This window comes from Macaca mulatta, chromosome 18, assembly GCF_049350105.2.
Source record: "Macaca mulatta isolate MMU2019108-1 chromosome 18, T2T-MMU8v2.0, whole genome shotgun sequence".
In the NCBI taxonomy this organism is placed as follows: Eukaryota; Metazoa; Chordata; class Mammalia; order Primates; family Cercopithecidae; genus Macaca; species Macaca mulatta.
This window is the reverse complement of record NC_133423.1, coordinates 82,458,374-82,476,556: the sequence shown is the minus strand read 5'-3', so window position 1 is coordinate 82,476,556 and position 18,183 is coordinate 82,458,374. Positions and strand designations below refer to the sequence as shown.

General features: G+C 38.1%; 1 protein-coding gene across 4 annotated transcripts in view; it reads right to left on the bottom strand.

Annotated features, from left to right (window-relative positions):
- The window catches only part of PIEZO2 (piezo type mechanosensitive ion channel component 2), a 471,722-nt gene that overhangs the window by 299,766 nt on the left and 153,773 nt on the right, over positions 1-18,183 (bottom strand). For all 4 annotated transcript variants that reach the window (XM_028838161.2, XM_077975335.1, XM_028838162.2 and 1 more), the window contains exon 3: positions 7,180-7,305. In XM_028838161.2, coding sequence (XP_028693994.2) covers positions 7,180-7,305 — 126 coding nt within the window. The remainder of the gene's footprint in view (positions 1-7,179; positions 7,306-18,183) is intronic.

The following is an 18,183-nucleotide window of genomic DNA, read 5'->3' as shown; positions in this document are numbered from 1 at the left end:
AGTACAGAAGTACAGCTTCCCTACAGCTCTTCTGCCCATCTGGACGAGCTCATTGCCCTGCATGCACACGGCTGCATAGGGTCCCGGCACCCTCCATGGGCGACCCTGGATGCTATCACTACATTTCTTCCTTTTTTTGACAACTTCCTTTTTTTGACAACTTTTTTTGACAAGTTTTCAAAGTTGCTACCTCTCTTTATCTGCAAATGAGTAAAATATCAAGGACCTAGCAGGACTATAATGCAGAACCAAGACATTATCAATATGCCTGGAACATAATGGGAAATTATACATGGAAGATGTTATCATTACTGATTTACAGCAAAACTTAGAACCAAAAAGATGTCACACACACACACACACACACACACACACACACACACACACACACACACACACAGAGCTGGGTGTGAGATGCAGTGAGTCACGAGAAAGAGGAAGGAAAGGAAGGCTTGTTAGAGTGCTTGATCCGTGCCAGGAACTCTAGACTAAAGTTTGCCTTGTTAGGGGATGAGATAAAGGTGATAGAAGGTAGGGAAGGAGGCTCTGTATACGGGCAGAATCGAAATCCCAAATCAAAGGTGGGAACATGTCTGCTTTTACAGAAATATAAATAGGATTTCACAAGAAACAGATCTGATGTTTCAGGTCAGAAAAGCTCTACATTAATCCACGATACGGCAGTTTCCACTGATGGGAAGGACGGTACCCAGAACAAGGAAAGTCACTGCCCCTTGATGTTTGGTATTAATCAGGCCCTGGCAACTCCCCATAACCAGTCACTGACTCTATCTCACCAATCAGCCATGCAACATTGACCAACAAGCTTGGTAAATAGCAGAGGATGAGGGACTCAAGAGGCATATGGAAAAACACTGATGTGGCATCAAAGCCATCTTCAAAATTTTGAAAGGCTGCTGTGTAGGGAATGGATTAGACTGCCTATGTGTAATTCTGGGAACAGTCTCGGGATCTAGAATCTCAGGGCCACACACACTTCAGGGAAGTAAATTTCTGAACACCAAGAGTCATCCAGTACATTCTGGTTGATTTACTGTTTTACTTATATCTTTAGGAAAAACATCTCCAGTTTCCTCAGGCTTACAGATTAAAACCATCTTAGAGCAGGAGACTTGGTTATTAACAAGTTGACACAAGGCTATGACAGGACCCACTTGGAGGACGTGGTAGGGACGGTGGGCTCAAAGAGGCTGGGAAAACATATCCCTGATGATGAATGCACACCCAGCTCCTCAGCCATGCAGTCCCAAGTGTCCCCATGACTCACTCCTAGGGGTGAATATATTCCTAAAGGCCAATATCATTTACCAAGTCAAGCATATACAGTCACTTCCGGCCATTCATATTTTAACCAGAGTTAGTATATTAGATTAACTGTCCTCTCACCCAGCACAGCCTCCAAAATTTATGTATCCTAATCATATCTATTCCTCAAAATCTAATTAACCAAAGTCCAATTCTGCATAAAATTTTCCCCAGCACACGTATGAGGGTGCAGGAAAGAGTACAGGCTGTGTAGTCCAGGAGACCTGAATTTAATTCCGGCTCTGTTACTCACTAATGAGCAGCCTAAGGCGAGGCACTTTTTGCCTCTGGGACTCACTTCTCTACCAATAATATGATAGTGAAAGCCAACACTTTTAAGACACATCCTAAGAATTGGATAATAACAGCAGCTGGGTGTGGTGGCTCACACCTGTGATCCCAGAACTTTGGGAGGCCGAGGTGGGCAGATCACTTGAGGTCAAGAGTTTGAGATCAGCCTGGCCAACATGGTGAAACCCAGTTTCTACTAAAAATACACCCAGCCTGGGTGACAGAGCAAGACTCCATCTCAAAAAAAAAAAAAAAAAAAAAAAAGAGAGATAATAACAGTAGAGTGTTCATTTATTTTACACGAAAATGTTAGTTAATTTTCCTCCTAAGAGATAATAACAGTAGAGTGTTCATTTATTTTACACGAAAATGTTAGTTAATTTTCCTCCTAACTCTTCCATCATGTTCGTCTTTCTTCTAAAGTTCTACAATGTAGAAAAGGTAATAAATAGTGAAAAATGTATTTATTATCTATTCCTCTGAGTTGGAGGTCATGGAGCAGATGACAAGCTTTCAGGTAGATGCGGGAATGAGAAAAAAGCCATAAAATATTCAGAAGGTCAGGCCAGGCCCAAGGCTGCAGCTGTGGGGCAGGTGGAGTGAGAGACTGCAGTTGGGAGGTTGCTGAGAAGGTGAAAAATTCTGGAAGGAAAACTCAGGGTCACTAAAGACACACATCACTGATGCTACCTTCCACCCAGTGCCATTTAACCCTTTTATTTGGGATTCTAACCACATGGGGTAGAGTAGGTACAAATTCTAGTACAACGGCATTAGCAAGAAACTGAAAAAGACTATCATAGAGAATGATTTGGTACCATGCAGGTTTTGTAATTTCCAAATTTCATCCATGTGACTTTGCATAATTTGGAGACAGGATTTGGTTTGGAGTTGTCTCTATTACCTTGTAGTGGTGTGTGACCTTGGGCAAGAATTAGGACTTCTCTAATAACAGCAACAAGAACAACAGCTTGTACTATTTGACCACTTACAATCGGTCAAGCACAGTCCCAAGGGCATGGCTTATATTAACTCGAACCTCACAACAACCTATGAGATGATGGCTGTTATCTTCATTTGACAGTTGAGGAAACCGAGGCACAGAGATCCACCACTAGCTCACAGTCACCCAAGATCCTAAATTTTCTCATATATTAAATAGCATACAAAGTCATGAAAAATATTTATCATGATAAAATGAGGTATTTTATTTGAAAACTGCTGCATAAAGTGAGCTTCCCTATGTATTACTAAAGGTGAATCAAAATATCGACATGGCATTGGCCTAAGGGTTGTTCATACGGATGGGTGTCATGTGGTACCCCCACTCAGCTCGCCTTCGTGCCGGTGTCTGGCTTTCGGCAGTAAAAACAATGCGTGTTCATTATTCCAAGAGCGTTGACTCCATCAGATATTGGGCTACAAAAGTTCTCTTTCAGCAATGCTTCCACCCAGAGTCTGTGGATCATAAGTGTCTCTTTGCCCACTGTGCGGAGCAGCAGGCTCCATCTAGGTCGGCGTGTGTCTCCGTGAGTCAAGGCCTCAGTTACCAAGGCTGGAAGGAAATAGTACTTAAGGCAAAGGTCTCCTATACGTGATCAGAAGGTACATATATGATCCACATGCTTTTCAGAGGAATGAGACAATAGCATCCTAATCTTTCCATGCACAGGTGGCCAGAAGTAAAGTTATAGCTTGGACCAGTTTTTTAAATTGTTGTATTGAGCGGCAACATCTGCTTTCAGGAAGCTGGCCCAAGGAGAGAAGAGGGCTGTGTGTGGTGCCTGAATGAGTTGGGGAATGGAAGGAGCAGGGGACGGGGCAAGGTGAGGAACCCAAGCCGCCTCACTGATATCTGTCAGAAGAAAGCAGGCAGGAAAGAGTGGTTTCAAAACAGGACTCAGAAACATGCACGGTGTGAGTTTGCTTTTATGTATTTTATCTCCCATTTCATACTTACTAGCTCTTTCTCCACAGTACTGTCTCAAATATGAAAAATTAACATCAAGAATTTCATTTTTATGAGGATGGATCCACCAGGTGATTCTGCACACCTAGGGTCCATCTCCAATTAGCACAACTAATGAAGTGTGGGGTGAAATTTACAGCTTTGTGTGCCAAAGGATGAGTCAGCACTTGTACTGGCAAGCCGAGTGCACACAGCAGCAGCTCACTCTGTAATCCTCCCCACAGTCGTCGGGATGGGAGGATAAACTGCCAGGCTGGGTCTGTCCCTCAGTCTCCTTGTCGTAGGCTGATGCTTGATACCTTGATTCTTGGCACTGGGAGCCTTGTGTGTTTCAAGGACAGAAGCACGTCAGGAAGAAACACTATTGAGGCCCATCCTAATTAATTGGTTGGTGGGCTTCTGGACCAAGTTTCATGTGCTTGTAGAATGAGACAATATGAAACTCTAGCTGCCCCTCCTCCCACAGGGGGAAAGAGCAATGCAACTGAGGGGCTAACCTTTGGGGGAAGCTGAATCCAACCAGGAATGTTGCCATTTAAGGAAGCAAAGAAAATATTCAGTTAATTATAAGGACAAGCAAGGGAAAATCATAGACTAAGTACCAGAAACACTAACTTTAGCCCTTTGAAAATAGACTTATCCAAAGTCCTAGGAACCACAGCGGAGGAAACAATCTTACACACACGATGAATAAAGAGTTCCATAAAGATGGAGGAAGAGTGGAAAGAAGACAGATCCGTGCTCAGACTCCAGCTGAGACATGCAATGGCTTCATGCAACTCATTTGCCCACTAGAGCCTGTTTCTTCATTGCAATTCCTACCTCAGCACTATCCGCAGGTTGGGCACTGTGTTTATACAGAAAAAGGGCCCCTCTTGGAGAAACGAGACTACACAAAGGCATAGCCCTTCATGGGCAAGGCTTGGCCAGGAGACCAGCCTCTTGATGTAAATCAAAGGATTTCGCTGCTTCCCGCTGGATGGAGCCTGACGAAGGAATCTCCTGCTCAGCTCCTCGTCAGGCTGGGGGTCCTGCACACAGAGCACGGGGTCCAGCTGCACAGCCCTGTCCACCCTGAGGACTTGTTTAGAGAATGAATAGGACAATGCATGGATAGAGAGAGTGCTTTACTTAAAGCATAGCAAAGCCCTCCTGGGACAAGAAAGGAACGAGTCATTAATTGAAAAAGGAATAGAATAATCCCTGGGGTCTTATGGTTCATAGATGCTCTATAAACAGGAGATATTATCATCACAAATTTTCCCTATATAGTTTCTGACTCAAAAGTTTCTTTCAATCAATAGCATGCTTTAAGCACAGCACAAGAATCCAGACCGGCCTTCAAATTTCACTAACATCGCCACACATCTAACACGGAGTCAAACAAACTACGTCTATGTAATCTGTAATGACATAATTGAAACCGGGTTTACATTTATTTAAGTAGCATAGTTTTGGTGGAATGAAAATATTTTACTAAGCGGCACAACATATGTTTGAGCAAAATTTACAGAGGTCTCCCCTGCCCCCATGGACTCCTCACTTACCTATGAGAACACTGTTTTGGAAATGCGGGGGAAAAAAAAAGGCAGAAGGGAGTGGTATTAAGTTTCAGCTCTGCACAATGGCACCTTTAACAGACCTGCCAACTAGTCAAAATCTAAATAGGGTGGTTTGAAAACATCTTTATTACTGCCAGTTAATATTCATAGGACTCTGGAGGAACGAGAACTTTCAATGACTCAATATTTATAAATGCTACTGTTGTCCCACCAAAACTTATGTCAGACTCCTAAGAGATGCTGGGACCTTTTGCGATAATGAGGGTGAGGGTATGCATTTTCAATGGGGTAAAGAAGTTGTTAAGAAAACAAAATTAAACACTTATAAATGAGTGCTTGGTGGTCTTGAATTTGAATACTACTTGAATATGATTGGGTAACCTGACTTGTCTGGGCTTTAATTTTAATTTACCAATGTCTTGAACATACAGAAAACATTCAAAATGTACAACACTGATGACCAGTACAGCTTTTGTCTTTTTAGTTGAATTTTTGCTATGTTATCTATGCAGATGCCAAAAAAGGATAAACTTCAAATGTGGGATATCAGAATAACTGAGTTTGTATTTACATCTCTGACAGTATAATCATAACTCCAAATGCTTGAGAAACGATAACATTAGTGAAGTCGACTCTAAATTAAAAGTCAGTGTTTCCATTACCAATCCTAACACTATTTTCAGTTTATATAACTTGATCATTAAAAAGTGCTCTGGGCTGAAAACCTGGTCTGTGTCAATCTTGGATTAAACTAGTTTGCAAAGCTCTGAAGTTTGTTTGTTATTCTCTTTTATCCTTTTTCAAGAATGTATTAATTTTAAATGCTACACATAAAACTAAACCAAAAAAATCTACAACACCTGATGAGCCAACACAATTACAGGCATCACTAGTTTTTCAGAAGAAATTTATGATTTCTATAAACCTACCTTCAAGGTTCCTATGGCTGGAAGTAAAAAACTCAAGCTTTTCTTTTTTCACTCAATCTTTCACATATCCCCTCTCTATTGGTTACTTCATCAAAAATACTAGAACTTGAAATTGGAACTATAACCATTTGTAGAAATAAACTTCAAATTTGAATTTAACTTTATGGAAATAAAGTTTACTATTATGACTTCTATTAAATTGACTCGTAGCAGAGTAGAATTTTCATCTGGGGATAGCAAAAAAAAAAAAAAAAAAAAGAAAAGATGTTATGTTAGATGCTGACATGTTCAAACTATATTGCAGTACAGGATGACTGCAGAGGGCATTTGTGCATGAATAAAACATGTCTTTGACAGAGACCTGGAAATATCATGGTATCACAAAGCCCACATATTTAGGAGCGAGGTTAGGAGAGGCAGACCTAGTTTTTTGGTTGGGCAAGGAAGGCCTGGAAAGAGGCAGGTCAAGAGGCCAGCTGTGACTACACTTGAGATGGTTACCTCCCTTCACCACTGGGAAATACAGGCCTCTTCATGGTATTAGTAGAGGTCCCATCTGAAGTGTCCAGGTATTGTGAATTTTTGCCTGGGAAGGAGCCAAAGCAAGAGAGTGTGTGTGTGTGTGTGTTTGTGTGTGTGTAAGCTTGCCTGTCTGTCTACACTCTGCGGAGAACATAGAGTAACTACAGTTATAAATGCAGAGAAAAGAATGTTGCTTTAGCATTTCATATCATATTTTTATTTTGACATTTGTAGAATTATGGAAAATCATCAATTTGAAATAGAAACACTTAAGACCGTGAGTCAGAAGAGATCATAAATTTCACTTCCACCCTCCAGCCACCTTCCATATTACTCAGCAACCTAAATTTTTTTGCAGACATGAGTAAGTTATATATATATTTAAACTCGAAATTTAAAAATCTGATAAGTTGTGATGCATCCTATAATGAAATATTTCTTTATATATATTTACACTGCATTGCCAAGACCAACTATTTCCATAAATGTTAAAATTATTGCATAGATTTCTATGTGTGTGATGACACACACTTTATTATGCACGTGTATAACACATAAAAGAAAACACCGTAATACTCACAGTTGTAGCCAGGTGCAATACGATGTTGAGCTTCAAGGCTCGCCAATGTGATGTGGAAAATAATGTGCAGCAACAGGAAGGAAAGACTGATGAAGCACAGAGACTTCAATAACCGTCCCGTATGTCCTAAGGGATAAAAAGTACAGAGATTGTGAGAGAGCTTAAGAGGAAACACACTGGTGCTCTCTTGTACATGTTTCTGTATAACCTATTAGGTAGACCAACTCAAAAGTATATAGAGTGTAATAATTATCATCTTAATTATTAGTGTATAGCTAAATGGTATCTTATTCCCTTTGTAATATCATATATATGGGTTTATATTTATTAAAATTTCACTGTAAAAGAAAGATAATTTCCTATTTATCATATGACACATTACAGTGGAACTACAAAAAGGTCCTGGCCCAAAAAATTTTATAAGGAAGTGCTGCCAACTTTGAAAGGACAGGTAACTCCTGTCTTAGAAAAGTAATTCTAGGAAGTAGAAAAGGAAGAAAAGTTATCTAAAACATTTTATGAAGTTACAGTAACTTTAATTTCAAAATCAAATAAGGCTAGAAAAGAAAATTATAAGCCCACGTTATTCATAACAGATACGAATTATTTTTGTAAAATGTGTCAACCAACTGAAATTGCATAGAAAAAATATAATACATAGGCTAAGGTTTATTGCAGAAAAACTCCAAAAGTGTAGTTAACATTAACAAATCAATAAGTATAATTTACACACTAGTGGGTTGCTATCATGGTTTTCTCAATAGGTACCAAAGAAATGTTTCATAAAGTTCAAAACCTAGTTATAATTTTTTAAAACATAAAAAATAGGAATAGAAGGAAACATCCTTAAAGGATTTATAACAAAACAAACATCCTGTTTATGGTAGAATTTTAGACATAGTCCCACCAGTATCAGAGAATGATCAAGGCCACTTGATATGAATGCCATTAATTAACATATCACTGGATATACTGGTCAATGCCATAAGAAATACAATGAAGAGTGTTAACTAGAATTATTTCCAGATAATATGATCAAATGGAATTATTTTCAGATAATATATCATCATCAACAGAAAATGCCAAACTAAATCCATGACCAACTATTAGAATATAAAAATTTAGGAAATGATTCAGATACAAAATCATCTTACAAAAATAAATATACTTCTTCATTAACAATAATCAAAAAGAAATAAGATGCAATTTTATTTGCAAAAACATTGTAAAAGTTTTATCAATGTGTCAATTTGGCTAGGCTGTAAGTCACAGTTATTTAATCAAATACAAATCTAGGCACTGCTGTGAGTTTACAGATGTCATGAAAGTCCATAATCAAAGAGGTTAACTAAGGGATACTAACCTCCATAACCTGGGAAGACATGATTCAATCCACTGGAAGGCCTGAAAACTAGTCGGAGGTGTGTGTGTGTGTGTGAGTGAGAGAGAAGAAACTGTCAACTTGTGGAGAGTAACTTTACCTTGTGCACATGATGTTCTCTTCCTGACAGCCTGCACTACTGACTGTGAACTTCCTTAGCCAGCTTATATATCAATTGTGTAAGCCAATTCCTTGTAATAAATCATAGGGAAACATAAATCATATATATGTGTATATATGTATATATTATATATTAATAAAACACCTGTGGAAACTGCTACACTTGTTGGACCTTGACTGATCTTTTTTTTTAAAGTGTTATGTCATAGTTTCATTGACAGTTTTTTTGTTCTTTTATAGTGACATATAAAATAATGGCATCTTATGTAACACACAATAGATATGAAATCTTTAAAATATTAGCAAAATAGATCCATAAATATATGAAAAAGATAATATATCGTATCTAAGTTGGGTTTAATCTCAAAAATGCGAGATTGTTTTAACTTAAGAAATGAATTAATGTAATTCACCATAGTAGCAGATTAAAATAGAAGTAGCATTTGATCTTCTACTTAAGTGAAGAAAAAGGCTCTGAAGAAAATTCAACATCCAGGCATGATAATACTCATGGCTGACAGTATAACCTAGTGTGATGGTTAATACTGAGTGTTAACTTGATTGGATTGAAGGACGCAAAGTATTGTTCCTGGGTGTGTCTGTGAGAGTATTGCCAAAGGAGATTAACATTTGAGTCAGTGGACTGGGAGAGGTAGACCAACCCTCAATCTGGGTCGGTACCATTTAACCAGCTGCCAACGTGGCTAGCATAAAAGCAGGCAGACGAACGTGGAAGGACTAGACTGGCTAAGTCTTATGGCCTCCATCTTTATCCCATGCTGGATGCTTCCGGCCCTCAAACATCCGTCTCCAAGTTCTGCAGCTTTTGGACTTTTGGACCCATACCAGTGGTTTGCCAGGGACAGTTGGGTCTTCAGCCACTGACTGAAGGCTTCACTGTCAGCTTCCCTACTTTTGAGGGTTTGAGACTTGAACTTCCTTACTCCAAGCCTACAATCCAAATACCTCCCATCAGGCCCCACCTCTAGCACTGGGGATCAAATTTCAACATGAGATCTGATGAGACGTCAAACATCCAAACTGCATCAGTAGGCATATTTGTCTTGTTCTTGATTTCAAAGAAGCAGCTTTCAAGAGTTCTATTATGCAAAATTTTACAGCAGTTTTTTGCTTATTTGTTTGAAAATACCCATTACTAGGTGTATTAGGGCTCTCGGGAGGGACAGGACTAATAAGATAGATGTATATATATCAAAGGGAGTTTATTAAGGAGTATTGACTCACACAGTCACAAGGTGATAAAAGTATTTAAGAATTGACCTAAAAAAGAATGCTTAAGAAAGACCTTTATTGACAAAATTGTAAAAAAAAAAAAAAAAAAAAGGTAAAACAAATAATAGGTATAAATAAGTGAAGAGATCTGTTACATTCATGAATGAGATGACTCAATATGATAAAAATGTCAAGTTCCCCCAAATTTAGTCTAAAAATTCAGTACGGTTTAAAATAAAATGCCAGTAGATACTTTTACACCTTCGACAAGTATATTTCAAAATATATAAGAAAAGAATGCTTTGAAGATTTCACCAAACATTTTAAAAATACACTTGGAAAAATAAGACTGAATTGCCATGTCAATTTTGAAATTTTGAAGAATAAGATCAAAAGTGGGTGAGGTTGGTGTATCATAGCAAATATTAAAATGTGCTACAAAACCATATGTTTGTTTATTTATTTACTTTTTGGAGACAGAGTCTCACTCTGTCACCCAGGCTGGAGTGAGGTGGCGTGATGTTGGCTCACTGCAATTTCCACCTCCCAGGTTCAAGCGATTCTTGTGCCTCAGCCTTCTGAGTAGCTGGGATTAGAGGCGTGTACCACCAAACCTGATTAATTTTTCTATTTTTAGTAGAGATGGGGTTTTGCCATGTTGACCAGTCTGGTCTCGAACTCCTGACCTCAAGTGATCCGCCTGCCTCAGCCTTCCAAAGTGCTGGGATTACAGGCATGAGCCACCGTGCCTGGCCAAAACCGTAAGTTTAAACAAACAGAAACTTAGATTCCTTAGAGAGAGGAAAAGAAGTCAATTGGAATATCATATATTGCTCAGAAACATACCAGTTTATTTATATTAACTTGATAAATGTCAAAGTCAGCTCTACAAATGGAGAGGAGAAAGGACAGAAATGGTATCAGCAAGATGGCAGAATAGGAGGTTTTGGCTCTCATTTCCACAGAAACACCAATACTGGCAACCACCCATGGACAGGAATATTTTTGTGGGAGCCCCAGAGTCTGACTGAGTTTCCAGCCCTACTGTGGAACAAAAAACCCAAGAGTAAAAATATCAAACAGGATAAGTAGTTTCACTTTACCCATGTCACCTCTCCCCGAAGGTGGCACAACTTGGTATCAACAGAGGCCTGATTGACCTGCAATTTCCACTACTAGGGAAAGTGAGTGATGTGTGTGCCTAATTTTTGCGGTCCTGTGAAATGCTACCTAGCTGGGAGGTCCATTCTGTCTCACTTCGCCCAGAGCACTGAAGGAATCAGCCTAGGAGCAGGGAGAAGAGAGTGCACAACAACTGTTGTGCAGTTCTCTACAGCCAGTCACAGTCTCTACTAATCAGCTCACAGACTCCACAAAGAGACCCACCACTGAACCCCACAGGATGACTTGCCTGAGGACCCCCACAACCAACTGATGAACTTCCCCAGCACCCTGTGCCACCCACTCCTATGGAAAGCACCCTGCACATCCCTGTGCATGGCCTGCACAAGCTCCTTCAGATATCACATGGATCTCAACATGTACAAATATTAGCATCTGGCTTGACTCTACTGGTGAGGGAGAAGGTGTACAACATTAAGTACTTCAGGGCATTGCCTTAGGGAATATAAATTGAATGCTGTCAGTACCAGGCCTGGTTTTGTTGGATAGAGAGAAGGCACACAATCTTAAGATTTCTTTCTTAATAAGGAATAAGAAGAATGGAGCAGGTGCATCCATAGAAAAGTTCTGAGAGACTCCCAGAATTTCTAACCAGGTTCACTGGTGAAGATCCTACAGGCCCAAAGTCAGTCAGTAAATACTGGAGAAAGTGACTACTTCTTCAAATTTTAAGACATCTTTTTAAAAATTCAAGAAAATGAAGAATCACAGAAAATTCAAAAATTCAAGAACATGAAGATTCAAGAAAATATGACATCACCAAAGGAACAAAATACAGCTCTAGTGGCTGACCCCAAAGAAATTAAGATTTACCAATTAGCTGACAAAGAATTCAAAACAGCCACTTAAAGCTCAGTGAGCTACGAGGGAATACAGATAAACTACTAAATTAAATTTTTAAAAATATATTAACAAAATGAGACATTCAACCATAAGAAACCAAAATGAAGAACCAAACAAAACTTATGGAGCTAAAGAATACAATGACTTAACTGAAAAATTTAATGGAGAGTTTCAACAGCAGACTTGATCAAGCAGAACAACATCAATGAACTCAAAGACAGATTATTTGAAATCATCCAGTAGAGGAACAACCACACACAAAATAATGAAAAACAGTTTTTAAAAGCCTATGGGATGTATGGGACACTATCAAGTGAACCCATATAAACACTGGTGTTCAAGAAGAAGTAGAGAAAAATAAAGGGGAAGAAAGCTTACTTAATGATATAATGGCAGAAAGCTTTCCAACCCTGTAGAGTGAAACAAACATACAGATCCAGGAAGCCCAAAGGATTCTAAAGAGGTTGAGTAAAAAGAGGTCTTCATAGAAAAGCATTATGACCAAACTGTCAAAAGTCTAAAAAAAAGAATTTTGAAAGCAGCAAGAGAAAAGCAACTTGTTACATACAAGGGCACCTTCAAAAGGCTATCAGTAGATTTCTCATCAGAACTCTTACAGACCAGGAGACAGTGGGATAATATATTCAAAGTGCCGAAGGAAAAATGTGCTAACCAAGAATACTATACCTGTCAAAGCTGTTCTCCAGAAATGAAGAACAAATACTTTCTCAGAAAGGTAGAAGCTGGGGGAACTTACAACCACTAGAACCGCCTTGAAAGAAACGCAAAAGGAAGTTCTTCAAAATGAAATTGAAAGACACTAATCAGCAACCTGAAAACATATGAAGGTATAAAACTCACTGGTAGAGATAAGTTAATTTTCAAATTTAGAATACTGCAATGGTGATATGTAAATCATATTGAATTCTAATATAAAAGTTAAAATACAAAAGTATTAAAAATAACTATAGTTAAAATAATTTGCAGCCGGGTGCGGTGGCTGAAGCCTGTAATCCCAGCACTTTGGAAGGCCGAGACGGGCGGATCACGAGGTCAGGAGATCGAGACCATCTTGGCTAACACGGTGAAACCTCGTCTCTACTAAAAAATACAAAAAACTAGCCAGGCGAGGTGGCGGCGCCTGTAGTCGCAGCTACTCGGGAGGCTGAGGCAGGAGAATGGCGTGAACCCGGGAGGCGGAGCTTGCAGTGAGCTGAGATCTGGCCACTGCACTGCAGCCTGGGCGACAGAGCGAGACTCCGTCTCAAAAAAGAATAATAACAATAATAATAATAATTATTTGCTAATAGATATAAATAGAAAAGATATAAATTATGACTCTAATAAGAAAAAGTGCATGGGAGTGAACAAGTAATTTTTGTATGTGATTGAAATTAAGTTGTTATTAACTTAAAACAGATTGTTATATGTGATCCAATTTTTTCAATACCATTTATTGAAGAGACTTCCCTTTCCCCATTGTGTATTCTTGGAGCTCTTGTCAAAAATTAGCTGACCATACATGTATGGGTTAATTTCTCAGGCCTCTATTCTATTCCATTGTTCTATCTGTCTGTTTTTTATGCCAGTAGCATGGTGTTTTAATTCCTATAGCTTCATAATACAATTTGAAATCAGGAGGTGTGATGCTTCCAGCTTTGTTCTTCCTGAAAAAGAATGTTTTAGCTATTTGGGGTCTTTTATGGTTTGTTTTATATAAGACTCATGATAATTGCAAAAGACAAACCTATAGCAGATATGCAAAAGATATAAAGGAATCAAAGCACACCACTACAAAAATCATCAAATCACAAAATAAGACAGGAAGAGAGAAAGAAGGGAGCAAAGAAATTACAGAACAGTCAGTAAATAATTAACAAAATGTCAATACTAGGTCTTTACCTATCAATATTTACTTTAAATGTGAGTGGATTAACTGTTCCCATTAAAATATATATGGTAGCCGAATGGATAAAAAATAATCCGGCTATACACTGCATACAAGGAACACACTTTATGGACACACATAGGCTGAAAATAGGATGGAAAAAGATATTTCTGCAATGAAAAGACAACAGGGTTGGGTATTCTCATATCAGACAAAATAACACTTTAAGTCAAAAACTCATACAAAAGAAAACTTAGGAATATATAGCTTCACTGTTGAACTCTACCAAATATTTAAAGACGGACTAACAGCAATCCTTTTCAAACTCCTCCAAAAAATTAAAGAGGAGGAAACACTTCTAAACTCATTCTCTATGAGGCCAGCATTGCCTTGATATCAATGACAGAAAAGAATTCTACTAGAAAAGAAAATTACAGGCCAATATCCCTGATGAATATAGGGGTAACAGTCCTCAACAATATACTAGCAAGCTGAATTCAATGACACACTAAAAGGATTATATACCATAATCAAGTGGAATTTATCTCTGGATTGTAAGGATGATTCAACATACACAAATCTATAAATGTTATATACCACATTAACAGAATGAGTGATAAAAATCTCAATAGATGCAAAGAAAAGCATTTAGCAAAATTCAACATCTTTTCATAATGAAAACTTTCAACATATTAGATATAGAAGGAATGTACCTTAACACAATTGAAAACCATATATTATAATACCACAGTTAACATGATACTCAAAGGTGAAAAGCTGAAAATTTTTCCTCTAACATCAGGAACAGTAGCACACTCTTGCTACTTCTATTTGACATAGTATGGGAAGTACTAACCAGAACAGTTATGGAAGAGAAAGAAATAAAAGACATCTAAGTTGACAAGGAAGATATTAAATTGTTTCTGTTTTTACATAATATAATATGTTTTGAAAAATCTAAAAATCTACCAAAAAACTATTAGAACTAATAAACTCAGTGAAACAGCAGTTAATGAAATCAACATATAAAAATCAATTGTGTTTCTATACACTGACAATAAGTTTTTCAGAAAAAAATAAACAAAATGACTTACAATAGCATCAAAAAGAACAAATACTTAGGTGTTAATTTACCAAGGAGGTGAAAGATCTGTGCATTGATTAGTATAAAACATTGTTGAAAGAAATTAAAACAAATATAAATAAATGAAAAATATATCCCATGTTCATGGACTGGAATAATTAATGTATTTAGGATGCCCATACTGCCAAAAGGGATCTATAGATTTAATGCAATATCTATCAAAATTCCAATGACATTTTTCACAGAAATAGAAAAAATAATCTTAACATATGTGTGGAACCACAGAAGACCCCCAAATAGCTACAGCAATCTCGAGGAAGAAGAACATAGCTGGAAGCATCACACTTTCTGATTTCAAATTATACTACAAAGCTATAATAATTAAAACAGTATGATATTTACATAAAAACAGACACACAGAAAAACGGAATAGAGGAGACATCTGAAAAGTTAACCCACAAATGTATGGTCATCTAATTTTTGACAAGGGCTCTAAGAATACCCAATGGAGAAAAGATAGTCTCTTCAATAAATAGTATTGGGAAAATTGGATTACCATGTACCAAAGAATAAAATTGGGCCCTTATCTTATACCATATACAAAAGTCAACTCAAAATGTATTAAAAATATGAAATTACAAAATACCCAGGAGAAAACATAGGGAAAAGATTCCTTGACATTGGTTTTGGCAATGACTTTTTGGTTATAACACCAAAAGCACAGGCAACAAAAGCAAAAATAAGTGTAATTACATGAAATTTAACAACTTCTGCACAGGAAAAGAAACAATCCCTAAAATGAAAAAGTAATATATGGAATCGGAGACAATATTTGTAAACCATATATCTGATAAGAGGTTAATATACAAAATATATAAGGAACAACTGAATAATTAAAAAACAAATAACCACATTAACAAATAGGCAAAGGACCTGAATAGATATTTCTCCAAAGAATACATACAGAGAACTAGCAGATATACAAAGAACTGATCGACATCACTAATTATGAAAGAAATGCAAATCAGTTGATGGGTGCTGACGAGTTGATGGGTGCAGCACACCAACATGGCACAAGTATACATATGTAACAAACCTGCACGTTATGCACACGTACCCTAGAACTTAAAGTATAATAATAATAAATAAATTAAAAAAAAAAAGAAATGCAAATCAAAACCACAAGTGAGATACCACCTCTGCTGTGGTCTGAATGTGACCCCCAAAATTCATATGTTGAAACTTAATTACCCATGTGATAGTATTAAGAGGTGGAACCTTTAGGACGTGATCAAGACATGAGGGTTGAGCTCTCATGTATAAGATTAGGGTCTCTCTATAAGTGTTGAGAAAATGTATTCATTCCCATTCAGCCATTTTGCCATGTGAGGACACAGTGTCCATCGCCTCTGGAGGATGAAGCAACACAATGCCATCTTGGAAGCAGACCAGGCTCTCACCAGACACCAAAGCTGGAGGCATGTTGATTTTGGACTTCCCACCTTCTAGAACTACGAGTAATAAATTTCTATTCTTTATAAATTACACAGTCTGTGGTATTTCATCATAGCAGCACAAATGTATTAAGAAAGCCTCATACCTGTTAAGATGACTGTTTTTGAAAAACAAAAGATAACAAGTGTTGGGTAGGGGGACGTGGAGAAAAGAGAACTCATATACTGCTGGTGAAAATGTAACTTGGTAGATCCATTATGAAAAATAGTATGGAGGTTCTTAAAAATTAAAAACAGAACTGCTAAATAATCCCACTTCTGGGTATATATCCAAAATAACTGAAATCAGGATCTCAAAAACCTATCTGCACACCCATGTTTACTACAGCATTATGCAAAACAACCAAGATATGGAAACATTCTAAATGTCCACCGAAGGGAGACTGGATAAGGAAATTGTGATCTATACATACATAGAATATTATTTACCCTTAACAAAGAAACAAATCGTGCCATTTGCAACAATATGACTAGACCTGGAGGGCATTAAGTTAAGTGAAATAAGCCAGACACAAACAAATACTACATGATCTCATGTATATGTGGAATCTAAAATAGCCTAACTTGTCAGTTTTTCCCCGTGTCCCTAAAGTCTATTATATCATTCTTTTGCCTTTGCATCCTCAAAGTTTAGCTTCCATTTATGAGTGAGAATATGCAATGTTTGGTTTTCCATTCCTGAGTTACTTCCTTTACAATAATAGTCTCCAAGCCCATCCCAGTTGCAGTGAATGTCATCAATTCATCCCCTCTTATGGCTAAGTAGTAGTCCATCATATATATGTTTCTTTATCCACTTGTTGACTGATGGACTGATGGGCAATTCCCATTTTTGCAATTGCGAATTGTGCTGCTATAAACATGCACGTGCAAGTATCTTTTTCGTACAAGGACTTCTTTTCCTCTTGGTAGATATCCAGTAGTGGGATTATTGGATCAAACAGTAGTTAGTTCTATTTTTCGCTTTTTTTTTTGAGACTGAGTCTTACTCTATTGCTCAGGCTGGAGTGTAGTGCTGTGATCTTGGCTCACTGGAACCTCCATCTCCAGGGTTCAAGCAGTTTTCCTGCCTCAGCCTCCCCAGTAGCTGGGATTACAGGTGCACGCCACCATGCCCGGCTAATTTTTTTTTTTTTGTATTTTTAGTGGAGACAGGGTTTCACCATGTTGGTCAGGCTGGTCTCAAACTCCTGACCTCGTGATCCACCCGCCTCGGCCTCCCAAAGTACTGGGATTACAGGCGTGAGCCACTGCACCCGGCCTACTTTTTGTTCTTTAAGAAACCTCCGCACTGTTTTCCATAGTGGTTGTACTAGTTTACATTCCCACCAGCAGTGTAGAATTATTCCCTCTTCACCAGGCACGGTGGCTCACCCCTGTAATCCCAGCAGTTTGGGAGGCCAAGGCAGGTGGATCACCTGAGGTCAGAAGTTCAAGACCAGCCTGACCAACAAGGTGAAACCCTGTCTCTACAAAAACTACAAAAATTAGCCAGGTGTGATGGCAGGTGCCTTAGTCCCAGCTACTTTGGAGGCTGAGACAGGAGAATTGCTTGAACCCAGGAGGCGGATGTTGCAGATCTCAAAAGTCGAGATCGCACTACTGCACTCCAGCCTGGGCAACAGAGTGAGAGTCCGTCTCAAAAAAAAAAAAAAAAAAAAGTGTTCCCTGTTCATCATATCCATGCCAACATCTATTTTTTTTTTAATTTTATGACTATGGCTATTCTTTCAGGAGTAAGGTGGTATGGCATTGTGAT